The sequence below is a fragment of the Microchirus variegatus genome, assembly GCF_963457635.1.
Source record: "Microchirus variegatus genome assembly, chromosome: 10".
In the NCBI taxonomy this organism is placed as follows: Eukaryota; Metazoa; Chordata; class Actinopteri; order Pleuronectiformes; family Soleidae; genus Microchirus; species Microchirus variegatus.
In genome coordinates, this window is record NC_139811.1 from 8,186,820 (window position 1) to 8,214,127 (window position 27,308).

The 27,308-nt window shown below is 44.2% G+C and overlaps 1 protein-coding gene across 1 annotated transcript; it reads left to right on the forward strand.

The window, feature by feature from the left end:
- Window positions 1–623: 623 nt before the first annotated feature.
- Window positions 624–27,308, forward strand: LOC310933109 (nucleosome-remodeling factor subunit BPTF-like). Its single transcript, XM_083896531.1, has 31 exons — window positions 624–1,157; window positions 2,609–3,428; window positions 4,598–4,818; window positions 5,766–5,927; window positions 6,048–6,221; window positions 7,713–7,907; window positions 8,292–8,377; window positions 8,477–8,829; window positions 9,784–9,915; window positions 10,036–10,165; window positions 10,973–11,108; window positions 11,201–11,455; window positions 11,537–13,064; window positions 13,272–13,396; window positions 14,237–14,365; window positions 14,438–14,588; window positions 14,702–14,825; window positions 15,263–15,530; window positions 16,837–16,973; window positions 17,065–17,176; window positions 17,263–17,510; window positions 17,632–18,712; window positions 19,254–20,785; window positions 20,877–20,959; window positions 21,065–21,290; window positions 21,375–21,925; window positions 22,005–22,181; window positions 22,968–23,160; window positions 23,993–24,077; window positions 24,177–24,363; window positions 26,800–27,308. The coding sequence occupies exons 1-31, from the start codon at window positions 641–643 to the stop codon at window positions 26,837–26,839; spliced, it is 10,158 nt and encodes a 3,385-aa protein (XP_083752657.1). The 5' UTR covers window positions 624–640; the 3' UTR covers window positions 26,840–27,308.

A 27,308-nucleotide genomic window follows, 5' to 3' on the forward strand; every position in this document is an offset into this window, starting at 1 on the left:
TACACTTGTTTTGGAAATGGAAATGTATGTTTCCCATATTAATAAATCCCATTGAAACTGAACATAGAAAGAGATAGGTACAATACAAAATATAAAATATATGTAATAAATATGAGAGAGATTAATATTCAAAAAGTTGGGAGTAAAGAGTGTTTAAAGAACGCTTTCTGCCTTTATATGTTGGTGCTCACGAACTATAAAAATAATTCATAAAATAAATATGAACATAATATGAATAGAAAATATAAAATAATAATAAAGAAAGAAAGACTAGAAAAATAAACAGTGTACAACGTGAACGTAGTACTGGGGGCTTGTGATTCGGCTATTGTTGCTCCGGAGCAGGGAGCAGTGAGACCACGTGACCCGTCTCCAGCGTGAGGAGGGCCTGCTGTTTGTTCAGCCACAGAAGCAGAGCGAGCAGAAGAAAGATGGCGGCTCTAGGCGAACCCAAACGGGACGCCGGGCTAACATTTTGAGCTTTCACACCCGCACAGACTCGGAGGGGGGGTTTCGCGGCGTTCCTGCACCGTCTGAACCCCCGCTGCTCCCGCTTCGTTGCGGTACCGGTCTCACTCGCATAGGTGTAGGTGAAAGAAACGCAAAAATAGCGATTGTAAAATAACCGCTTTCGTTTATCATGAGAGGGAAAAGAGGCAGGCCGCCCAAATCCCTACCAACCGAGGAGTCGTCCCCAGCTCCGGCCCGGGGCTTGCGACCACGGAGGAATATAAAGCCCAGGCTGCGGGACAGCGGGGACGAGGAGAGCCCCACGAGAGAGACCACCAAGCCGGCCAAAAAGAAGAGAGGGGGACCGGGCGCGACAACGCGAGGCAGGGGACGAGGTAGAGGCGGCGGTGGCAGAGGAGGCAGAGGGGGTCGTGGAGGAAGGCGGACTGCTACGCCCGTAACAGTGGTGTACGACGACCACGAGAGCGACGAGGACGACGATGCTGTCAGTCTGAGATCGGAGGAGGAAGAGTTTATTGAGGAACATCAGTCTGAGGAGGATGAGGCCCTTAAAGAGGAGTCTGATTGCCTTGAAGATGATGTGCTGGACGACGACGTGCAGCAGGAGGAGGAGGAGGTGGCGGATGATGCCAGTTTCTGTACAGAGAGTAGCTTTCGGAGCCAGAGCACACACGCCAGCACTCCGGGTAAATAACGCCGTGGTGGCCGGTGGCTGCAGTGTGTCAGTGTGCATTGCTTAAGCTGGGAAATACACCAGTAAATGCTGCGGCTGGTTGTGTATTATTAGTGTAAGGACCTGTATTGTTCAAAATGGAGAATGAACACAGGCCGCAGTAAAGCTGCTGCAGCTGCAGGTGTATTCGTGTATCACCAGCTCCCCCCGGTGATTCTACCGTGTGTCACAACATCGATTGCACGCCTTTAAAATAATCCACAGTTAAACTCCATGCATCTTAAAATATCATTCACTTCCACTTCAGGCGACAAGCTAGCTGCTAGCTTGCTAAAGCTAAAGGAATTAGCTATTGATGCTTGCTGTCACCCTCCGTGCACACATAGGTGTTATACAATGACAGCGTTGTGTGTTTACAAATAGCCCCACCACCTGGTTTTGACGAGGTGAATGTGAAACGCCTTTCAGTTTATTTAAATTAATTATTCAGAGAACGAAAATACAGAAGTTAGCCAACTTAGCTCGTAGGCTAGCGTGTCTGTCATTAGCAACATTTTATCCCCCCGCTAACCCTTCAATTCATCACTCCATAACTTATCACAGTGATATTGTTCGTGTTTTTTTCACTTCGCAACGTCAACAAATGTCCGTCATAATATGTACTTTGACTAAAATGTACATATTATTAGCTTCCGTGCAGCGAATGCTTTCTCTGTTCAGGTAGATCAGGCAGCTCCACTTAGCTGATAATAACATTGAAGCGGCTCAGCCAAAGAAGCACATGTTAGTGTTTACTATCCTCCAGATACTGTACTTTTCACCTTTTGACATTTGCAGAGAGATGTTTTACATTATGTCACATTAAGTCGTATAATGTCGTTAATAACACACCAGTAAGATGGTAATGCTTTTTATAATCCTCTAATGTTGGAGTGTTTGATACATAAAGTATAATTATTACTCCATATGCCTTTAGAAGAGGAAGGCTACATTGATAAGATGTTCCTGAGAAGAGTTATCAGATAATCTGACAAAATGGTAGCGCCTTTAATAACATTTTTATGTTTGAGGCAGCCTTATGTTGTGACGATAGAGAGCAGGTTGAGCTGGCCTTGGAAAGATCAAGATAAGCGAAAAGGAAGGTTAGTTCTCGTGAGACTGAATACACATTTATGAGTGATAGAGATGGGTCAAAATGTCGATTTGGTGATATATCGTTGTCTGTCCTCGTGCAATACGATAATCGCTATGATAATTAACAAATACAATAGCTGTAAGGTAAACAGTCCCTGCCAGGGATCCCTATGTTGGATTTTGGAAGGGCAGTGTTGAGGATGATGCTGCCAGGTACAAGAAATGATGGAGGTCAGAGAGTAGCTACAATTGGGAGAAGCTGAAAGATGTTTAACTCTCTTCTGTTGCCTATGACTAAATGGTTCATGCATATCTTTCCTTCATCTACAGGGAAGAAGAAATTCCGGGCTCCCCGGCCTCGCAATCCCATTCTGGAGAAGGAGATTCCTCCCCTCGAGCTTCCCGACACCTCAGAGGATCTCATGGTGCCTAACGATGAACTGCTCAATGCTACCTCCGTCTACGAGGTGCTACGAAACTTTAGCACAGTGCTGCGTCTCTCCCCCTTCCGCTTTGAGGACTTCTGCGCAGCACTGGTGGGCCAAGAGCAGTGCACTTTGATAGCAGAGACCCATATTTCCCTTTTGAAGGTTATCCTGCGCGAGGAGGACACGTCGAACACTACCTTCGGCCCTGCTGACCTCAAGGACAGTGTCCATTCCACTCTGTACTTTGTTGACGGCATGACGTGGCCTGAGGCTTTGCGGGCGTACTGCGAGAGCGACCGAGAGTACCACCACGTTCTTCCTCACCTGGAGATGGATGAGTATCCCTACGGTCCCCTTGAAAGTAAAATTAAGGTGCTGCAGTTCTTGGTGGACCAGTTTCTCACCACCAACCTGGCCCGCGAGGAGCTCATGTCTGACGGTAGTGTGCTGTACGACGATCACTGCCGCGTGTGTCACCGCCTGGGTGACCTGCTGTGCTGTGAGACCTGCACAGCGGTCTATCACCTCGAGTGTGTGAAACCTCCGCTGGAGACCGTTCCAGAGGACGAGTGGCAGTGTGAGATCTGCGTGGCCCACAAGGTGCCTGGTGTCACGGACTGTGTAACAGAGGCACAGAAGAACAGGCCGTACATCCGCCAGGAGCCCATTGGATATGACCGGCACCAGAGGGAATACTGGTTCCTCAACAGAAGAATTATTGTGTAAGTTACAGCCTTTCTGATGCACCTCTCACTTTGTGTCAAACCCTTTGATTCCTGATAGAGATTACATTCAAGTTGCATCAAATTAACACCATATATGAAAATAGCAACTTTTGAACATCAAACTGCAAACGTATACATTAACATTTCAGTGTTGGGGAAACATTTCACAGTATAATGATACCAATAGTATTACAGGTTAATTATAAGTACTTCAGTTCAGTACAGTGATAAGTAATGTACTTTATAATTAACTGGTAGACTATAAAGCGTTTGACATGAGGTCATCAAAGAAGTGGTATTACTTGTAGATATTCATTAAATAGTAAATAGACCTTGTTTGAGTTGCACTCCAAGCCAATTACATATACTTTCACATCACATTATTTTATTTTTTAAGTGAATGGCCTTATAAAACTCCATCATGTTTGTGTTGAAACATGATTCATCTTCACGCTCGCTGTAATAAACATGATCCAAGGGGTGTATGAATAATGGAGAGCAATTCTTTGCTAACTCACCAAGACTTTAGAACTTTTCCAATTTGAAGATTTGAAGATTTGAAGAAGTCACATTATAACTTTGAAGTTAATGGGACTGACTTCAAATACAGTTTTCTAATTATTATAATTAGATAATTAGACTGGTGTTGGATTTGTCATCACGACAGTCGGTGACATGAACCTTGAAGTCTGACGTGACCAGATCCCCCTTTATACAGTATACTGTTGTAACCATGCAGTGGTAGAACAGATGGCTGGGAGTAGAGCTGCAACTAACGATTATTTTCATACTCGATTAATCTGTCGATTATTTTCTCGATGAATCGATGAATCGTTTGGTTCACAGAATGTCAGAAAAGGCTAAAAAACGTTGATCAGTGTTTGTCAAACCTGGAAATGACGATGTTCTCGAATGTCTTGTTTTGTCCACAAACCAAAATGATTCAGTTTCAATGATTTCTTTGTTACGTGGAGCAAAGAAATGAATAAAATATCCACATTTAAGAAGCTAAAACGATCAGAAGTCTTGTTTTAATAATGAAAAAAACTTCAAACCGATTATCGATTATCAAAATACTTGACGATTAATTTGGTAATCGATTCAGCTCTAGTTGGGTGTTTCTCTGCTAAGAGTCCTAAGTACCTGTCCTTTGTCTCACTCCTCAGCGAGGAGGATGGGGAGAAGAAGAAGAAAAAGATCTGCTACTACAGCACCAGGGTGCAGCTGCAGGAGCTCATGGAGCGCCTGGACAAAGATTACTGGGAGATGGACCTGTACGCCACTCTGGAGGAGATGAAGGAGGAAGTGCAAGCGCACATGGACATCACGGAGGATCTGACCAACAAAGCCCGTGGAAACAACAAATCCTACCTCACTGCTGTCAATGGTAAACATGAGACTTTGTCCGATATTTGTTCATGTTCATGTTAACAATCGGTGTGTAATGAATGCATTCATCAGTGCATGTGTGAGTCTCCATGTGATATTATAGAGGTTCCCCTCAGCCAGCATTGCTGCTCTGCTGTGATGGCAGTTGTAGACAAATGTCGTGCTGCCTTCTCTTCCTGTTTCACTCGCTGTCAGTCAAATAGCAACTGTTTCCCCCCCCTACCTTCCTCCAAGGAATCAAAGTGGTTAGATGATTTCTTTTTTCTTTTTTTTTCTGGGCCAACCGTTTTCAGTTTCTGATAACAAGCAGCCATATGTGTCTGGAAAAAAGTAGCACAATGGTTATTGGGGATGCACCTGTGGCATTCTTTTTAAAACAGTCCTATATTCTTCAGCTCAGATGAAGAAAAAAGGCATTGCATGGTTCTTGTTCGTTATAAATGATTTATGATATTGCAATTTTTTCATCTGCTGCAGCTGCTCAGTGCTGCCTGTACCTTACTTTTCTTCATTTGAGCTGGTGAGGATGAAGCTTCTTTGGGCCCAGAGGAAATTGTAGTGAGGAAGTCGGACTCTAAGAGTAATTTGGTTGTTCCGTTGTAAAATAGATCACTGACAATTTGTAAAAGATATTTTTTTGGGCACCTTTTTGATGCATGATATGGAGAGAGAGAGAGGGCATAAGCACTCAAACCTGCCCTGCATTTCCATCTGTTTCGACATAGGATTAATGTATTTAATAATAAATGTGAATATCTTCTGGTTTCCTTGCTTCACTACACCAAAGAAACCAGGGAAAATAGTAATTTTACGGTTTGAAAATGATCGATGGATTGATCAACAATGACACTAATTGTTTGGTGCAGACTGGTTATGATGCAGAATTTCTCTGCCTTTTTTTTTTTTGTTGGCTTAACTTAAGCATGTGGCTTATTTTGTGTGTAGATGTGATCATGGAGCATTTGAAGAGCAAGCAGGAGGCACAGGACACAAAAAGGCGAGCAGAGGAGGCAAAGAAGGACCCAGAGAAAATGACTGAGGACGCCGCCGAGCTCAGCTCACAGCTCGACAGCAGCATGCAAAAAGACTCCGAGTCTGAGCCCCAAGGTAAAAGTGAATGAGTTTTTTTTTTTAGTGAAAAGAAGCCATAACCTTTTCACAACTTGCTCTTAAAGGACAGTTCGACTTTGAGCCTGAGCCTTTGTTTATTTATGTCATATACTACAGCGGCGTCAGTTTCCCCCACTGTCGAGGTGAGCTCTGTGTCAGATCCTAACCCTGCCTCGGCCTCCGAGGACTCGGCTGTGCCGAAAACTGAATCCTCTGAGTCAAACGAGAAAACTGAGCCTGCTCACTTACGGAGTCAGGAGAGTGGGGACACCCCTCCTGAGGCAAAGACAGGTACTAAAAGTCAGACATGAACAAATGTCCTCTCCACTTTCCCCGTATGTTCATTGTTCTGCCCGCTGTCAGAGCTCTGCTTTTTATATTCTTCCTCACTGAGAAAAGCTCTGGAGCTTCTCTATCGCCACATTTCCAACAAGCAGGTCTAGTTCAATTTGGTACATTATGGTGTGCAATTATGTGCATTTCCACTGTCAAATGTTTGCGAAGGGTACCAAAATGACTCCATACAGGTCCTCCAGGTTTTGGCATCCTTCTATTGAGGTACCAAACACAGTGGTGTGGCTACTACAGGTTAGCTTGTGGTTGTCCTGTAATAAACTACCACATGCTAAAAAGAAACAGGGCAGAGTGTTGACAAAGTTGTGCCTTTGTTGTTGGATGTACCAGCTTTTCAGATCCATACATTCACTCAAAAATCCCCATGAAATAAGTCGGACTACAGCTGCTGCCTGTAGTGGAGAGTCATTTCCTGGAGCCACAATGTTGAGCTGTCCTTGCTCAGGCTCTCATTGACCGTGCACAGTTCTTACCTGGTCTTGTGACAAATATGTTAATTGAATATGAAGCTGATGAGAATTGTGTCATCCTAAACAAGCTTGTGTGTTATTCAGTCTTTGGTGAGCTTGATCTTGAAGTCATTGTTGGTGTTCAACTGTTTGCTGTTTTACTTGATTTCAAACAGACCAGTGTATATCTCCTCCTTCTCCGTATTTGTAAGTTGGTAGATTTTGTTTCCTTAGCCTCCGTGTGTGGCGCACAATGAGTCTATTGCGACATAAATAGAATTCAGAGAAAACACTTGAAGCTGTGTCCGTTAAAGGCTCCTCCTTTTTTGGTAGGTCATCCAAAAAAAATGTAAGCACTTATGCAACACTAAAATCATCATTATTAGCCTGATCCTTTGCAACTTCCCCGTCACTTTCAATGATCTTCTGTAATTAGAAGTTGATTTTCTGCCAGTTATCTTGTACTACTCTTCTGGGGTGGGGAAAAAAACCCATCACATTAATTTTGTTTTGTAATCTTCTCCTGTCCTGTGCTATATACCATCTCCTGTGCTCATGGTCTTGAAAAGCACACTTTTGGCACAGCGCTAGGCTGCGTCCTTGGCAGCAGCCGCCGCCACGCCACGTCTGTCACAAGCAGCTCCAATTTATAGGCCCTTTTCTGGGTGGGTTCCTGTTTCTCAGACAAAAGGCTCTGTGCCTGGAAGCTCCACCTGCTACCTATTCAACAAAGAGCAGCATAGTATGAGTCTGTGTATCTGCAGGACCCTCTCCTGTTTAAACGGCAGAGCTAGAGTCTTGATTTGGCTTTGTCGTGAGTGCACATTCAGCTTTGTCTTGCTTTTCCTGTTCTATGTTGAGTTGGGTCAACATCAACAAATCATGTTCTCCCTTTCATTTTGGGCCCTCCAAGAGTACATGTCTCACTCTGAACATCCCTAATATTATGGCATTTACACCTGTAATCAATGTTTCTTAGATGGGGATGTGAAGGCAGACTCCAGCAGTGAGGTTGTGAACCCTGACGACTCGCAGACACAAACCCAGGATCAGCCCGAGGTGAATAGCGGCACCAGCCAGGATTCTACGTCTGAGAGTGTCAAGAAAAAAACAGACCCACCGGATCTGGCTGATCACTCCTCACAGTCCTCCTTTACCAGCCAGGATGGGACAGGTAAACATAAGACGGGTTACTGTGACTACTTTTTCTATTAATCAATGACCACATTAATCGTCAACCATTTTGATAATCGGTTTGAAGCTTTTTTCATTATTAAAACAAGATTTTTGATTGTTTCAACTTCTTAAACGTGAATATTTTTTTTTTCTTTGCTCCACATGACAAAGAAATCATTAAAACTGAATAATTTTTGTTTGTGGGCATAACAAGACACTCCAGAACATTGTCATTTCCAGGTTTGACGACCATTGATCAACACTTTCTGACATTTTATGGACCAGGCGATTACGGAAATAATCTTTAGTTGCAGCTCTACTTTTTTTTGGAATGCTGGGTTTGTTGTCGTACTGACGGTGTCATCTGCTTTCTGAACAACAGATGAGTACAATGAAAGGATCAAGAGTGATGTCACAGGAGCAGCAGGGCAGGAGTCGAATAACCAAACACCCAAAGGCAACAAGGAGGTGAGAGTATTTGTGAAAAGAGTATTAAGACTTAACACATTCAAATCTAGTTCTTCATTTATTAAAGTGACTGTTTTTTATTCCCTGTCACGTATTCAGTCGACACCCAACCGGTCCGAGGGCAACTCACCTCCATTCAGCCTCTTGAAAAGGGAACTGACGGTGAATCTGAACAGCCTGTTCAAACTGGGTCAGGAGGGTAAATACAGAGTCTACCACAACCAGTACAGCACCAACGTCCTGGCGCTCAACAAACATCAGCACCGCGAGGACCACGACAAGAGGCGGCACCTGTCCCACAAGTTCAGCCTGACCACGGCGTCCGAGTTTAAATGGAACGGCTCCATCTACGGCTCGCGGAGCTTGACCGTCTCCACCCTGCGTCTCAACATCATCCAGCTGGAAACTAATGTGCCTGGACCATTTATGCATCCTAACTGGGCATCACACAGGTACAACTCATGACAACCCCCATGAAGTTTAACTTGTTCTGTACAAATTAAACACCCAAATGAAATTATATTATTCATCGATCGTCAGCTGTGCTGATAGGTTAGCTTTATAATCTCTGGACAGAGCTCGCTGTTGTTCCTGTTACTTCTGGGATGGATGTGGGTCAGATAGAGCAAGGTGTTTTCAAACTGGAATGCCAGCAGTTTGATGCTCTTGGCTCCTCTACGCTAGAAGCCAGTGTGTTTTTGGGAAAGACCCCAGATTTCTGCTGATGAACTCAGTATAAAATGCTTTCAGCATCTAGAAAAGTTCAAGCAAATTGCTTTCTTTGTGCTAAGGTATTTTTTAGCAGTTAAACCATCTCATCCACATTTCAAGGAGGGTTTTACCCCCCAAAAAACTCATGAGGTATACCTATGAAGGATGAAAATACACTACCGCTCAAAAGTTTGGGGTCACCTATACAATTTTTTTGTGTTTTCCATTAAAAGTCATTAAAAACCCTTTCATCAAAGAACCAGCAAAACTGTTTTCAGTTGTGCTAACATCATTGCACAAGGGTTTTCAAATCATTCAATAGCCTTCTAACACTTTACCATAAGAACACTGGAAATGGGCCTCTATACACCTATGTACATATTCCATTAAACACCAGACGTTTGCAGCTAGAATAGTCGTTTACAACATTAACAATGTATAGAGTGTGTTTCTGATTCGTTTAATTTTATATTCATTGAAAAAAAGTGCTTTTCCTTAAAAAATAAGGACATTTTTGAGTGACCCCAAACCTTTGAACTAAATAGTTTTAGTTCTTGCAAAATGAGGTTTTCATGATTGACACAAGAGTGGGTTGTGATTTGTGATGATTAATCATTACTGAAGACCTAGCTGCTGTCTTATCAAACTATTTGACCAGCTGGCTGATATCGTTTGTTCGTCTGTCATCTTTCCAGGATCAACTGGAACAAAGCCGTACAGATGTGCAGCAAGGCCAGAGAGTTTGCTTTGGCCCTGGCCATACTGGAGTGTGCCATCAAACCAGTTGTCATGCTGTCTATATGGAAAGATTCTCTGGGACACACAAGGTGAAGGAAGAAAAGAAAAACAACTGAGTGACAATTCATCGACCAGAATCTTCACTCTGTTACTGCAATACTGCTCATGTCCCCTGTATCACAGTGATGTCCTGTGTTTTCTTGATTCAGGCTACATCGCATGACCTCCATGGAGCGGGAGGACAAAGAGAAGGTGAAGAAGCGAGAGAAAAAACTTGAAGATGAAGAAACGCTGCAGCAGGCCACGTGGGTGAAATACACCATCCCCATCAAACACCAGGTAAAACAGGATGTTGTTGTTTTTTTCTCCATCTGCCATCGAGCTCCTACCAGGGCCTTAGATGAAGTTGTACATTACGCACTACCATTCAAAAGTTTGGGGTCACTTAGAAATGTCCTTATTTTTTAAGGAAAAGCACTTTTTTTCAATGAATATAACATTCTTTTTTACTTATTATGCCCTTGCACATTTCTGCACCTCTTGTCACCTTAACTGAGCTGTCTTAAACGTGCGTTTCCCCCCCGGGGGAGGAATAAAGTAATTAAATTCAAAATTCAATTCAATTCAATTAATCATAAATACACTCTATACATTGTTAATGTGGAAAACGACTATTCTAGCTGCAAACGTCTGGTTTTCAATTGAATATGTACATGGGTATATAGGCCCATTTCCAGTGTTCTAATGGTACATCGTGTTTGCTAATTGCGTTAGAAGACTATTGGATGATTAGAAAAACCCTTGAAAACCCTTGTGCAATGATGTTAGCACAGCTGAAAACAGTTTTGCTGGCTCTTTGACGAAAGGGCAAAATTATTATTTTTAATAAAAGTCAGTATTTTTAATCTTGTCAAAGTCTTGACTATATTTTCTATTAATTTTGCAACTCTTTTCATGAATAAAAGTCTGACTTTTAATGGAAAACACAAGAAATTTGTATAGTTGACCCCAAACCTTTGAACGGTAGTGTACTTATGTAGACCAATCACTTCAGCTCCAAATGTGTTTCTTTGGATTTGATGTTATTTAAAGAGAATATATGTGATCTCTGAAAGTTTACATTTGCACGAAATGTCTCTCATGTAGGTGTGGAAACAGAAGGGGGAGGAGTACAGAGTGACTGGATATGGTGGCTGGAGCTGGGTCAGTAAGACGCACGTACCACGTTTTGTTCCAAAGCTCCCAGGCAACACAAACGTCAACTACCGCAAGGAACTGGAGGGTAAGGGGCCATAACTGCTTCTTTTATTTTCCTTAATATGTGTTTCTGCTGCTGGCAGATTTGGCTCATATACAAATACATGTTTTTTGCAGCAGCTAAAATGAGAAAGAAAAATGCAGCGGTTCACACAAATAAGCAGAAGAATTTGACGGAAACGGAGAAGCAAAGTTCAGCGGAGGAGCATAAGGAACAAGCAACTGAGAACACTTCATCGGAGGAGGACTGCAAACCTCAGCCCTCCACGGAGGAAGAAAAACTCACAGAGAAGGAGGAAGAGAAGCAGGTGGAAGAGAAGATAAAAGAGGTCGACCCTTGCCAACAAACTGTTGCATCAAGTGATGAGACAGGTAAGTGATTTAATTCAAATAACATCTCATTTATTTGGTGTATCATCCATTGATATGTGTTGCTCTTTGTTGTTGATAAAGTTGAACAGAAAGGCCCCTCCCTGCCTGCTGTGGAGTCCGTTAAAGAAGAACCAATCCAGAATGTCGAAAAGGCCAAGAAGGAGGAGACGGCAGCATCGAAGCCCTACTATGACGTGGTGAATGTCAGCGAGGGCTTTCAGCTGAGGACGGCCTACAAGAAGAAGGTGAAGCCTTCCAAACTGGACGGGCTCTTGGAGCGCAGGGTAAAGCAGTTCACCTTGGAGGAGAAGCAGAGGTTAGAGCGGCTGAGACAGGCAGCTCTGCAGAACAAAATGGCCGCCGCGAAGGCTAGTGTTGCCGTTAAAAGCGAGGGATCCACATCAGTCAAACAGCAGCCTGCTGTAACTCCGTGTGTTAAAACAGAAGAGAAGGAGGAAAGCTTACAGGTGAAAGATCACGTGGTTAAGAAGCTCAACTTTGAGCAGGTGACAGAAACTGACGTCAAACCAGATTCTACTGCGACCAACCACAGCAAACAGGAGGAGTTACATGCTGAGGAGGCCATGGCGCACAAGGAGGTGAATGGAAAAACCCTCACAAGCACTGAGCCCAAAAGCAATTCGATTTCAGAGGCAATAGAACAGAAAGAAAAAACACAGCGAGTGGGAGAGAATGCTAAAAAGCGTGGGTTTGAGGAGATGGAGCAGGTCAGCAAACAGAGTGACGCAGAGAGCATGGAGGTGGACCAAAATAAGACCACTCCGGTGCAGGTGAATGGACAAACTACGGTCACTGATGCTGAAAACTCCAACGTCAAATCGGAGCCCGACAGTCAAGTCCAAGGTGAGATCAGAGAGCCTGTCAAGTCTCTGATGAACGGAGACGAATGTCACCCGCCTCCCCTCAAAGTACCCAAGTTGGAGAACCATGTAGCGGACAAAGGAGTTGCTCCAAGTAAGAATGAGGATGTGGCCACGAACAATGAGGGGGCAATACCTGCAAAGCTTCCATCCTCAAGCCCAACTTGTGTGAATAGTAATAGCACCAACAATGGCGGCAGCAGCAGCAGCGAAGGAATGGAAACTTCTAACGCCGCTAATACAACCACAGCAGAGTCTCAGAATGTCTCAACGATGGACACGTCCAGCAGCACCACTAAGCCCGACGTGACATCTCAAGCAGTGAGTAGTGCAGTTTCCTCTGTTACCACTTCCACCACAACCACCACGCAGCCCAGCGCCCATGCACCTGCAGCAGTTCTCTCACAGAAGACCAAACCTCCTGTCACTGACACCAAGATTAGCCAGTCCATGACCATCAGTAAAGAGTACTCCACCAGAGAACGCGTCAGCCTTCTGAGGTTCTCCAAATCGAGGAAGGCGCGCTCGGGCACCGCCCTGCCGTCCTACCGTAAATTTGTCACCAAGAGCAGCAAGAAGAGCATCTTTGTCCTGCCCAATGATGACCTGAAGAGGCTGGCAAGGAGGGCAAGCTTTAGAGAGGTGCCCACCTTCAACTACAACGCCAAGCCGGCTCTGGATATATGGCCCTACCCTTCACCTCGGCCTACTTTTGGGATCACATGGAGGTTTGTGTCATATTAAAACCTTTTTTGGGAGGGTAAAAATAGCTTTGGAACCTTGTTTTCAGTTGTTAGTTGTTTCAACTCTCAATTGCTGTTGATTTGTGTCATGTGTCTGACGTTACTTTTATCCGTTAACACAAAAGTATTTGGTTCGAAGAACAAATACTGCTGTTAGAATACATAGCGCTGATGTATGCATGATGCATTCAGGTACCGTCTCCAGACAGTGAGGTCACTGGCAGGGGTCAGCCTGATGCTGAGGCTGCTGTGGGCCTGCCTTAGATGGGATGACATGGCCGTTAAACCGTCATCAGCTGTTGGGACAACTCGGAAAGGTGAGGAAATGCAGTACATGTCTCTTTTTACCTGTACTCCTCTTTCACTTTCAGTTCAAATGTGCATCTTCACTAACCCTAACACACAATTTGACAAAAAAAGTCAAAAAAGAAAATGTGTCCAAAAGTTCGCAAAAAAGTCGTACTTTAGTATGTCGTCCAAAAATTGACCAAAAAGTAATTCATTAGTATGTCGTCAAAAATTTGACAAAAAAGTCATATTTAAGTATGTCATCCAAAATTTGACAAAAAAAGTTGTAATTTAGTATGTCGTTTAAAATTTGACAAAAAAGTATGTTGTATCTTAAGTATGTTGTAAAAAATGGACAAAAGTAGTACTTTGGTATGTCGTCCAAAATTTGACAAAAAGTCGTACTTTAGTATGTCGTCCAAAATTTGACAAAAAAGTCGTACTTTAGTATGTCGTACTTAAGTATGTCGTCCAAAATTTGACAAAAAAGTCGTACTTAAGTATGTCTTTCAAAATTTGACAAAAAAAGTCGTACTTTAGTATGTCGTCCAAAATTTTACAAAAAAGTCGTACTTAAGTATGTCTTTCAAAATTTGATAAAAAAGTCGTACTTCAGTATGTCATCCAAAATTTTACAAAAAAGTTGTACTTTAGTATGTCGTCCAAAATTTGACAAAAAAGTCATACTTTAGTATGTCGTCCAAAATTTGACAAAAAAGTTGTACTTTAGTATGTAACATGTCTCTTCACCTGTACTCATCTTTCACTTTCACTTCAAATGTGCATCTTCACTTGCTTCTGTTACTGTGACTGTTGAGCACTGCCATGTCGAGATCATTGCATTAATATATTTGATTCTTTGAACAAAGAAACCTCCGACACCGACATCACCACAACAGAGATTATAAAACGGCGAGATGTGGGACCATTCGGCATCCGCTCAGAATACTGCATCAGGAAGATCATTTGTCCCCTTGGGAACAAAGGCACTCCCAAAGGTAAATGATTGGTCAGAGAATATTTAGGATGCTTATATGACGACAGCTTGAAATAAATGTTTTTCTCTCTAGAAACCCCGACTCCACAGAGGAAAGGCCTGCGCTCAAGTGCCTTGAGGCCCAAGAAGCAGCAGCCAGCTAAGCTGTCTGGGCCCATCGCTGTGGAGACATGGGTAGCTGAAGAGGAGCTGGAATTGTGGGAGATCAGGGCCTTTTCAGAGCGGTGAGAACCATACGGACGGCTTCTTCCAGCCCGCTGCCCCTAACTTTCCCATTTTTGGTGATACACTGAATTCTTCGCTCACTAAATAAGTCCTGTTTTCTTTGGTGTTACAGGCTTGAGAAAGAGAAGACGCAGGGTGCAGATTCCTCAAAGACTGGCAGTAATTTGAAGACGGTGGAGGAAGTCAAGACTCACATGGATAATCAGTTGAAACAGGCAAGAATGGCGGCCCAGCAGGTCTGTGTTCTCAGTTTTTATTACCAGTTAAGGCTTTTGCACATTGACAGCAATGCAAACAAACAATATACATGATGAATTTGATGAAAAACGCCTTAATGTGACTTATGTGACTTAAAGAATAAATCTTCCAGAACCCAAAAACTGAAGAAGAGAGTAGTATTTGCTATGGTTATGAGCTGAAACTTTGCCACTTCACAACCTCAGGGTAGTCTTTATGAATATGATGAGTCTGTTAGACAGTTTTTGATTTGAGAAAGGTTATCTGAATATTTTAAATGTCACATCGAAACAATACAATGCCTATGTTGGATGTGTACTGAAACTAAAATCAAACTCAAAAACACAACCATTTGTCTATTATTTAAGTTAAGTAAAGCCACTATATGTTCTCCAGACTCCATTTTCAAGAGAAAAAAAATCTGCTTTTCCATTAGAAACGTCTGGAGCGACCGAGCGCAGCTGCGACTGTTTCCACAATGGCATCGACCACCACCACCTCTTCATCCAGCTCTCCCAGCACCCCAACAACTCCAGGCCAAAGGCCGGGTCAGGTCACGCCTGGAACCAAGATGGTCCTTGCCTCCAAACTGGGCTCTCAAGTCTCCTTCCAGCAAGACAAGAACTTCCACCAGTCGTTCGCTTCCTGGGTCAAGCAGGGTCAGCCCAGCACTACCAGCAGCAGCAGCAGCAACAGCAGCTCAGGTAAGCAAGTCAAACACGAGGGAGCAAGAATCATAATCACATTTGAAATCCATCCATTTCTGCTGGAAACGGGTCGAGATCGTCATTTTCTTGTGGAATATACACTACCGTTCCAAAGTTTAGGGTCACTTAGATAAGTCCTTATTTTTTAAGGAAAATTACTTTTTTTTCAATGAATATAACATTAAATGAATCAGAAATACACTCTATACATTGTTAATGTGGTAAACGACTATTCTAGTTGCAAACGTCTGGTTTTTAACGGAATATGTACATAGGTGTATAGAGGCCCATTTCCAGTGTTCTAATGGTACATTGTGTTTGCTAATGGTGTTAGAAGACTATTGGATGATTAAAAAACCCTTGTGCAATGATGTTAGCACAGCTGAAAACATGTCTTGACTATATTTTCTATTCATTTGGCAACTCTTGACGAATAAAAGTGTGACTTTTAATGGAAAACACAACAAAATTGTATCGGTGAGCCCAAACTTTTGAACGGTAGTGTAACATTGGTTTTTCAAACTCCTCACATTTGTTTTTCACGTGTCCATCATATTCCAAATGGGATTCGTGAGAGAGCTTGTGTTCCATCACAATTTCAATTATCACATCACTTCACAAGTGTTGCTGTGTTGACTTGAAACGTTCCAGTGGAAACCACAGCTGCAGACTGGCATTTGTGGTTTGCTCTCGTTGGGTATGCATGACTACAGGTGGCATGGTGTGTCTTGCAGCCTCCTCGGGCTCGGTGGCCACCGTGGCTACTTGCGTCGCCACCTCAGAGCAAACCTTCCAGATCGCTGGCAGCCCAGTGACTGTGGCTGGTCAGCTCCTTGCCGGCAAACTTCCGCTGCTCGCTAACAGCAAGATTGTTGCGCTCAACATGCCCACTACCCAAGGAGGTACGGAGCACATGAGTCATCCATTTCCGCTCGCTTGGCTTACACGTGTCAAAAATGGATGAAAGTGTCATGTGAGCGGCAAAAGTCTGCGTTGTGATCAGTATATGTTATGATATATATAATATATATATATATTTTCCGTGTTGCATTACGTGATCTTCTATTTCCCAAAAGTCTGCTTGCTTTTTTAATATATTATTCTTAATATTTTGCTTATTTCCAATATCCAAGTTGCACTTAACTACTTTTTAGGAGATTCCCTACACACACACACACACACACACACACACACACACACACACAGTGCATGATTCGCTACTTAACATCCTTGACGTGTATTACTGCATGCACGCAGTACTTCTATGTTTCTCTCCACCTCACATAACTGTTCTTATCAACAGGTGTCCAACCGAAAATCCTGAGCATTTTCCCCTCTGGGCCTCCTGCAAACCTTAGGACCTACAGCACACTGCATCCTACGACTGGCAACATCAACCTCAGAGCAAGCACCTCGGCTTCAACTACTCAGCCGCAGCAGGTCTTTTGGCCTTTTTCCCTCCCTTTCTTTTTTTATTATATTACAAATATTCAGCTTGATAACTCAATGATTTCGCTTTTTTCTGTTCCAGGTCAGTACAGCTGTAGCCCAAATGCAGCCTTGCACCACGGCGAGCCAGTCATCCACCCTTTCTACCTCTGTGGGCACAACGATGGTCAGAAGTCCAGTTATGGCTCAGCAAGGTATTCTGTTCAGCCGGTCATTTATATTCCCAAATGGATGTCATCAGCCTCATATACAATTAACTCTACCCTTTCATCTTGTCCAGGCCAACCTCAGCAGGCTGTGACTCAGATGGGCCGTGGGCAGCCTGCAGCCACCGGGATGCCTGGTTCTACACCTGTACCGACGACAGCTACTCAGAGAGCAGTGGCTCCAGCGCCGTCGCCCCTCGCAGCCACCACAGCTCCTGGACAGCCTCAGCCTCCTGCAGCTCCCAGCCAGACCAACAGACCACAGCAGGGTCAAGTCAAACTTACTCTGGCACAGCTCATGCAGCTGACACAGAGCGCTCAGGTTAAGAGTTGTTTTTTCCCCCTACACCTTTTTGTTTTCTTCTTTAGTATTAAGTCAATTTACTTCAAAACTGGACTAATGATAATATTTATGCAATCTTTTGTTTGCATTTCCACAGGGTGGAAACCCAGGTCTGACAGTGGTGATCCAGGGTCAGGGCCAGACCCAGGGGCAACTGCAAATCATCCCACAGGGTGTCACAGTTATTCCTGGCCCTGGTCAGCAGCTAATGCAGGCAGCCATGCCTAATGGCCAGGTCCAGCGCTTCCTCTTCACTCCCCTGCCCCCATCCCCAATAGCTTCAACATCGGCACCCAACGCTGCTACCCCTACTAAGCCTGCCCTACCTCAAACTCAAATGTCAATTCCAGCTCAAGCCAGAACCACTGCACAGGTCCAGACAACTCCGTCAGCTTTAGCCCAAACACAAATGTCAGCCCCTCTACCTGTCCCAACACAAATGCCAAGTTTGGGCCCCATCTCAGCTTCACTTCCCGGGAAATCCCAGATCACGTCTCCTGTTTCTGCTCCAGCACAGGCTGCAGCCCACTCCTCAGTGGTTTCAACTGTTACTTCACCATCGCTCCCTACACAATCTCCGATATCTGCTCCGATACCTGCCCTTCCTTTTGCTGCAGTCCAGGACTCCACACAGGTGTTCACCTCCGCGCCAGCAACTATCCCCACACAACACCAAATGGTTGGATCCGTGCCTGTCCCAGCTTTGACTCAGAAAGTCTTCACCTCCACCCCAGCACAAAGCAAAGCTGAAGTTTCCACAGGTTCATTCCCTACACCAACCCAAACTGCAGTGTCACCACCTGTCCCAGTACAGCCCCAGCTCCAGGTACAAGCCTTCCACCCGTCCTTTTGCTCAACCTCTCCGCCTGTCCAGATGCATGTCACTGCCCCCTCCCCTGCTGTAGTCCCCGTCTCAGTCAAGGCGAGCCAAGTCGTTGCAACAGCACCTACTGCTAACCCAGCCCAAATGCAAGCTCCCTCCTCTCTTCCCTCCGCCGTCCCGGTTCCGACCCCTGCTCTTGCTCCCGTCATAGCCGTTGTGTCAACGCAAATGGCCGTCCTGCCTCCAGCTAACGCTTTGACCCAAATTCAAGCCACGGCTCCATTTCCCCTTCATGCTGCTGTGGCCAGAGCTGTTGTCACACCGGTCACAGCCACCTCCACCACACCATCAGTGCCAGGTAAGAATAGTTTCTCTATATTTATCTACACTACCGTTCAAAAGTTTGGGGTCACCTATACAATTTTTTTGTGTTTTCCATTGAAAGTCACACTTTTATTTGTCAAAAGAGTTGCAAAATGAATAGAAAATATAGTCAAGACATTGACAAGATTAGAAATAATAATTTTTCCCTTTCCTCAAAGAACCAGTAAAACTGTTTTCAGATGTGCTAACATCATTGCACAAGGGTTTTCTAATCATCCAATAGCCTTCTAACGCCATTAGCAAACACAATGTACCACTGGAAATGGGCCTCTATACACCTATGTACATATTCCATTAAAAATCAGACGTTTGCAGCTAGAATAGTCGTTTACTACATTAACAATGTATAGAGTGTGTTTCTGATTCATAAAAGAGCTTTTGGACATTTCTAAATGACCCCAAACTTTTGAAGGGTACTGTACATGTTTGATGATTCTTGCATGTATAATGAGATGATTTTTAAATACTGTTTTGTTATTAAGGATGTCCGTTTGCTTTTCTTGCAGCTCTTGCAGCTCTGATAGAACAGAAGGCAGCTCAGCCCCAGGTTTGGATGCCAGTGACATCTCAAGCTCAGACTCCAGTCCAACCAGCTCAGCAAGTTGCAGCTCCTGTTCAGACGCCTGCACTGGCCCCAGTACCTGCCTCTACCCCTGCATCAGTGTCCACACACGCACCTGTCACCCCTCTGCCCCAAGCATCGCTCACTCCACAGTCTCAAGCACAAGTCCAGCATCCTACTGTTGTGTCCATGCAGCAGGTGACTCAAATGCCAGTCACAGCAGTGCAGGTTCATATGAAGGGATTACCAGTCTCCTCTGTCGTGACTACTGTGAGACCAACCCAGCCTCAGCTCCTTCCCCAAACCACTATTCAGCAGCAATCGCAGCCCCAAGCCCAAATTCATGCACAGATTCAGGTCCAGCCCTTTGGCCAAGTTCAGCAAATGCCACACACTCAGACTCAAGCTCATCTTCAGGCCAACGCACAAGTTCACCCGCAGGTCCAAGTTCAGTTTCAGCCACTTCAAACCCAAGGACAACCCCTCACTCAAATCCGACCTCAGGTGCAGTTTCAGTCCCAAAACCAAATCTTGCCCCAGGTTCAACTCCCAACCCAGTCCCAGCTCCAACCAAGGGTTCAGCCGCAGTACCACCCACAGGTACAAGCTTCATTTCAATCACATACGCAAACCCAAGCCCAGACGCAGCAACAGCCACAGGTCCAACTTCAGCCCCAGGTCCAGTCACAGCCTCAGGTTCAGTCTCAGGCCCAAAACCAACTCCATCACCAAGTTCAGGTCCAGTCCCACCAACAGAACCAAATTCAACCTCAGGCCCTCCAGCAAACCCAGATCCAAACACAAGTCCAAACCCAGCCCCAGTTTCAAGTCCAGTCACCACTGCAGACACAGGTGCAGCAGCAGCTTCAAGTCCAAGCTCAACCACAGCAGACGCAGGTGCAGCAGCAGCTTCAAGTCCAGTCTCAACCCCAAGTCCAAGCTAAGCTTCAAGTCCAGTTCCAGCCGCAGAACCAGAATCAAGTTCAAACGCAGCCTCAGCTTCAGGTCCAGTCTCCAATCAGACATCAGCTCATCACTGTTCCCGGCCTGCAGCAGCCAGTCCAGCTACTCTCAGCCCTGCCACCTCACGTTGCTGCCCAGATCCAAGCCCAGATTCAAGCTCAGGCACAGCAGCAGGGCGGCACGGTACCACAGCAAATCAAACTGCAGCTGCCAATACAGATCCAGCAGACTGGGGGTCCGATTCAAGCCCATCAGATCCAGAACATGGTGACCATACAGGCAACAGCAAGTGTCCAAGAGCAGCTTCAGAGGATGCAGCAGCAGCAACAGCAACAACAGCAACAGCAGCAGCAGCAGCAACAACAACAACAACAACAACAACAACAACAACAACAACAGCAGCAGCAGCAACAAAAACAACAGCAGCATCAGCAACAACAGCCAAAGAAGAAGAAACACCACGAGACTAAACGGGAACAGAAAGAGCAGGCTGTTAGTCCTGGAGAGGGCATCCAAAAACAGGTCTGACACAGATTTCTTCCCGACAACATCCAGGTAGTGAAATATTACAGCGTAAATATTGATCCGTGTGTGTTTGTGTTGCTGTTTTCAGGTGTTAGTGAAGCAGAGCACGACAGCGGAGCAGCTGAAACAGAGGAAGAGCCTCGCTGCAGCTGAGCGGGAGGAAAACCAGAGGTTTTTTTACATCACATTTGTTATTCCAAAGCTGTCGAATATCCAAGTCGTAAATGCACCACCACGCCAGGCACATCTAATGCTCTCCTCGTCTCCTGTCCTCAGAATGATTGTGTGCAACCAGGTGATGAAGTTCATTCTCGACAAGATCGAGAAGGACGAGAAGCAGGCAGCTAGGAAGAGGAAGAAGGAGGAGGTGGTGGAGCAGAAGCGATCCAAGCAGAACGCGACCAAGCTGACTGCGCTGCTCTACAAGCACAAGGAACAGCTGAAGGCTGAGATCCTGAAGAAGAGGGCGCTGCTGGACAAGGAGCTGCAGCTGCAAGTACAGGTAAGGACATGTCATGCCTTCACTGCAATCTGTTGAGTGTATGAGTTTGAAAATGAGTAAGAATCGTTCTTCTGTGCTTCTCAGGACGAGCTGAGGCGCGACATCGCGAGACTCCAGAAGGAAAAGGACAAAGCGAGAGTTGCCATCACACAAGCGGCCGCAGCCACCGTCAAAGCAGCGTCCTCGTCCCACTCCCACTCGTCCCATCCGACTCACTCCACACATTCCTCTCACAGCACCACCACCCACACGGTGACCTCGCCATCTCCCTCCTCCCATAAACGCAAGAGAGAAGAGGAGCGAGACAAGGACAGAGTCAGAGAAAGGGACAGGCACCACGACAAAGACAAGAAACGGGACCGGGACAAGGACAAAGACAAGGACCGAGACCGATACAGAGATAAAGACAGAGACCACAATCAGGAGAAGGAGCGAAACCGAGAGAGAGACAAACATCGGGACAGAGACCGAGACAAAGACAAGGACAAGGACAGAGATCGAGACAGAGAGAAGGACCCCGTAGACCCTGGCTCATTAAAACACAAGAAGAAGAAGAAGCTCTCCTCTACCTCAAAGGATCACAAGAAGGACAGCAAACTGTACTGTGTCTGTAAAACGGCCTATGACGAGTCAAAGTAAGCCGCCGTTACCGCATCACGTCACGTAGACTCATTTCATTCTGACACAATTCTCAATTTGTCCTTTCCCTCGCAGGTTTTACATAGGGTGCGACCTTTGCTCCAACTGGTTCCACGGCGCGTGCGTCGGCATCACGGAGAAGGAAGCCAAGAAGCTGGAGGACTTTGTGTGTAATGACTGTAAACGTGGCCAGGAAGGAGGCAGCCACGAGGAACTCTACTGCATCTGCCGGACTCCATACGACGAATCACAGTAATGACTCCATCACAGTAATGACTCCATCACAACAAGTGTTCCTCAAGTGTTAAACGTCCAGTGTGTGTGTAAGAATTAGTGACATCTAATGATGAGACTCCACTCAGCCCTCTCTTTTCCGAGAGTGTCAATGAACTACGGTGGCCTTCACCACAAACATACACTACCGTTCAAAATTTTGGGGTCATCTATACAATTTTCTTTGTGTTTTCCATTAAAAGTCACTCTTTTATTTATCAAAAGAGTTGCAAAATGAATAGAAAATATAGTCAAGACATTGACAAGATTAGAAATAATGATTTTTATTCAAAATAATAAATTTACCCTTTCGTCAAAGAACCAGCAAAACTGTTTTCAGCTGTGCTAACATCATTGCACAAGGGTTTTCTGATCAACCAATAGCCTTCTAACGCCATTAGCAAACACTGGGAATGGGCCTCTATACACCTATGTACATATTCCATTAAAAACCATTTAATGTTATATTCAATGAAAAAAAGTGCTTTTCTTTCAAAAATAAGGACATTTCTAAGTGACCCCAAACTTTTGAACGGTAGTGTATGTTCAAATTTTGCCAATAAATCTGGCTAAATGTTTAACACTGGACCTCAAACTCTTGTCACATTAAAGCTCATAATCCAACCCTAGAAAACACACAAAGGCACAAGAACTCTAATGTCAAATTTTTCATAGATTTTATGATTTTATTCATAAACACCCTTTTGTTTTTGATGCGTTAACCATGATGCATCATGTTTTGTGTTTTTTTCCTCCACCCTGCAGGTTTTACATCGGTTGCGACCGCTGCCAGAACTGGTACCACGGGCGCTGCGTGGGCATCCTGCAGAGCGAGGCCACGCACATCGACGTGTACGTGTGTCCGCAGTGTCAGTCGACGGAAGACGCCATGACCGTCCTCACGCCTCTAACTGACAAGGACTACGAGGGGTTGAAAAGAATATTACGCTCGTTACAGGTATGAATGCAACCATCGTGTTCTTTAACCGTTTTTGGCTCAAATAATCTTATTTGTTTTTGGCTCCCTGTCACTTAGGGTTAACTGATTTAGTTTGACTCTAGAAGGAGCGTATGCCTGTCAAACGTGAGGGTTTGCTAATTTTATATTTTATATGATGTGTTAACTGTAGTGCTGGGCACGTTAGCGCACAACGCTTTTCCATGACGACTGACCGGAAAAAGGCGAGCATGAGATCATGTTTACATCCAGTCCAGGCACTGTTTACCAGTTAGCTCCGTTAGCTGCATTAGCTCCTTTTAGCGCCGTTAGAGTGCCTACAGTCGAAGTGGATCGATCTGTTTATTAAACGAAAAGAGCAGCAGTACAAATAACCAGCGTACCTGTGTACTGCGAATGTGTGCCTCTGTTTTTAAAGTTTAGCGTTACTTTAGAGACTCGTGAACAATCGGGAGTCACTTAAACATGACGTCACACGCGTCTTTTTCCGGTCAGTCGCCATGGAAACGCGGCATGCGTTAATGTGCATTAACGTTGACCCATGGCGCGTTTCCACGTCGACTGACCGGAAAAAACGCGTGTGACGTCATGTTTAAGTGACTCCCGATTGCGGCACCAGAGTCCAGGCACCGTTTACCAGTTAGCTCCGCTAGCTGCGTTAGCTCCTTTAGCGTTGTTAGCGTGCCTACAGTCGAACTGGAGCGGTCTGTGGTGCCATATTTTTACATATTTTAACAGCCTAGCTTTCCAAAAGAGACATATATAATACATACATACATACAATAAATACCAATAAAAATGCAGTAAATTTAATCTTTTCTCACACAAACAGACTCACAAAATGGCTTGGCCTTTCCTTGAACCAGTGGATGCGCATGACGCACCTGATTATTATCGTGTGATCAAGGAGCCAATGGGTAAGAACAAAATCTATTCTGTCTCTACTTTAGAAAATGAATAAATCCATTCAGTGCTCGTTCTTCTCTCACACTCACCTCTTGATCCGTCCCTCGTAGACTTTTCCACGATGGAGACCCGTTTGCAGAGGCGACATTACCACAAGCTCACCGAGTTTGTGGCAGACGTGACCAAAATCTTCGACAACTGCCGCTATTACAACCCCAATGACACGCCCTTCTTTCAGTGTGCCGAGGTGCTGGAAGCCTTCTTTGTACAGAAGCTCAAAGGTTTCAAAGCGAGCAGGTAAGTTCAGTACGACTGAACGACTAAACTGGAGGTCCACCAGGTTTCTCTCTCTCCTCTTCTTCTCTGTGATGTAAACCTTTGACTCAGGCTGTCTCATCTGTTCTTCTCTTCAGTTCAATTGTATGCCTACCATTCACTTTTTTTTACTTTGTCTGTTGCACTGGCATGTCTGTAGGGATGGTATTTGGCAATAGAATGTGCTTTACTCGTACATAAAGAGTCAAATGGGTTCTCAGGGTTGCTTGGCTGCACTAAAACCTGCAGAGATGACGACCGTTAAGACATTGCTGCCGTTTGGAGACATGAAATCCAGACTAGGGCTGGGTATTGATTTAAAAAATAAGTTCAGTACAGCATCTGTACTTGGACACCAATTCCTCAATTTTCTATGCTAGTTTTATTAAATCTGTTGTAGCGAGATTTATTGACTCAAATGGACACACATGAGACTGAAGGTTGTCTCATACTTAAAAATGTAGCTTTTATGAATGTGCGTGGTTCTGTTTATACTAAAACAGAGTGTGTTCTAGTTTTTAATTTAATTCCAGCATCGCTCAATTCTCACCACCTCATTATACAATTACAATACAATCAATTATACACACACTGCCATTCAGAAGTTTGGGGTCACTTATATTTGAAGGAAAAGCTCTTTTTTTTCAATGAATATAACATTAAATGAATCAGAAATACACTCTGTACATTGTTAATGTGGTAAACGACTATTCTAACTGCAAACGTCTGGTTTTTAATGGCATATGTACATAGGTGTATAGAGGCCCATTTCCAGTGTTCAAATGGTACATTGTGTTTGCTAATCGTGTTAGAAGACTATTGGATGATTAGAAAACCCTTGTGCAATGATGTTAGCACAGCTGAAAACAGTTTTGCTGGTTCTTTGACAATTATTTCTCATCTTGTCAATGTCTTGACCATATTTTCTATTCATTTTGCAGCTCTTGAGGAATAAAAATGTGACTTTTAATGGAAAACACAAAAAGATTGTATAGGTGACCCCAAACTTTTGTTAGCGGACCTTTATTACGTCATTCAAGTTTCCTCTGTAACCATCGTTACAACAAAAGTGTGCCACGAAATTTCACGACACAAGGACCCTTTGGCGTGTATCCACTAAGTGGAATGGTTCAGTTTGGTACGGTCCATTAGGAGAAGTACCAAAATAACTGGCTCCAACCATTCCGTTACGGTATCCTTTCCTTCGGGGTACCAGAGTAAATGGTACGCTACCGGTGGAGCTATCAGGCACAGCGCACACCCCCGTCTACCAAGTAAAATGACTGTTCTGAGTCGAAGCACAAGCCTGACTCAAATATGACCCAGCCCTAACTCCTCAGAAGTTCAATATCCAGCCCTATTCCCAACATTTTCCAGTTTGCCTTTCACGTATAATGAAAATGTTTTCACGTACAATCAAAATCCCTCCAGAGTTCATCACATGTCTGAAAGCCTCTTAATTCCAATGTCTTAACGAGACCTGCCGTTCGTGCCATGTTTGCGTCTATATTTTGTGTCACCTCACATTTGTGTCTCTTCACTTTTGCTGCATGCCTTTTTGATTTATGCCATCCCATTTTCTTCTTTCTTGCAGATTGTCAGATTCTTAAGTGGGCCAGTCTAGCTGGAGTCTGGACTGGATGCTGGGGGTTTTCTAGTAATAATGTCATGGAAAATTAATAAATAGACTCGATACTACACAATAACACACATCTGAACAACTAATGTGCTTTTATTTAAATGTTGTCCAGTCTTTGTCCAATAACACCATTTGGTAATCATTAAAAAAAAAGAAAAGAAAGAAATGGCAGCCATGTTGACAAAGTTAATCATGTGATTGGCCTTTTTTGAACAATCCCATCACAGAAGTGAGATTTTAAATGCATTATAGTTCTTAACTTGTATTTATTTTCTGTTCTACATTTCCGTTTGAGTTGGACATGCTGAGAGTGTTGACCGTAACAGATAGAAGACTATATAAAGGTGCATATTTTATTATGAAGATCTATTTATGAGAACCTTTGTATGTTACTCCCCCCACGTAGAGGTTTGATTTAGCTGTTACAGCGATTGTCTTGACTGTACATTAGTTTTATCATGTACAACAGTTGTAATATATCTGACTTTGAATGTGTGGATGTTTTAAATCATTATGGAAACAAAACCCCCGTTTTAGAGAGTATTGTATTAGAGACCAAATGTACAACAAAGAGAGAGGAACTGGACCTAAAAACTGTAACCCTGAAATCATTTTCTTCAGTTAATAAAGGGATTTCCGTGTAAATGACACCCAACGTGGCTGCAGGGTCCTGTTGTCTCTCTGTCTGTCTCTGTCTCTGAAGATGTCACTGCAATAAAAGTCAATGTGAAGGGCTCTCAACTCCCCCCCCCCCCCTCTTTCCTCTTTACGTTCTGTAGGTCTCATAACAACAAGCTACAGTCTTCGTCCGCCTCTTAGAAAGCGTCGCACATTGCTCGAAAAACAAAATGCACTTACCAAGAATATGGCTTTTCTGAACTGTAACTCTGTGACGGACTCTGTCTCGCCTCTCCGTGCGTGGGTGGGAGCTGCCCCCTCGGCCCGTTTCAAACCTAAGGGACCTTTACATTTTTTTTTGGACCTTTTTTCGTCGGTGGGACTGAACACTTGAGGCATTTCAGAAGAAAGTTTACCTCGGAGAAAAGACTCTCAAAGGAGCTCTCATATTTCCATTGTACTTTATTTTTTTGGATCTCAATCTTTATATTTTATTATTATTGTTTCGACTCTCAGGCCATCCTTGTGGTCGTCGTGTCTGAGAAATGAGGGGGGGAAACTGAACACTGACTGTACAATGGCTGAGTTTCGCAGTGGAACTAACTTCTCTTCTCCCATTTCCACTCATCGATGTAGTCTGAAGGGCCACGAAAGAGCGTCGTACTAAATA

Bases quoted from the DNA above. Each gene is read 5' to 3' on its own strand.
- LOC310933109 (XM_083896531.1), top strand. From the start codon at position 641: ATGAGAGGGAAAAGAGGCAGGCCGCCCAAATCCCTACCAACCGAGGAG. The intron at 11,456-11,536 runs GTAAGTGATTTA...TTGTTGATAAAG, and splicing joins TGCATCAAGTGATGAGACAG to TTGAACAGAAAGGCCCCTCC. The intron at 21,291-21,374 runs GTAAGGACATGT...TGTGCTTCTCAG, and splicing joins AGCTGCAGCTGCAAGTACAG to GACGAGCTGAGGCGCGACAT.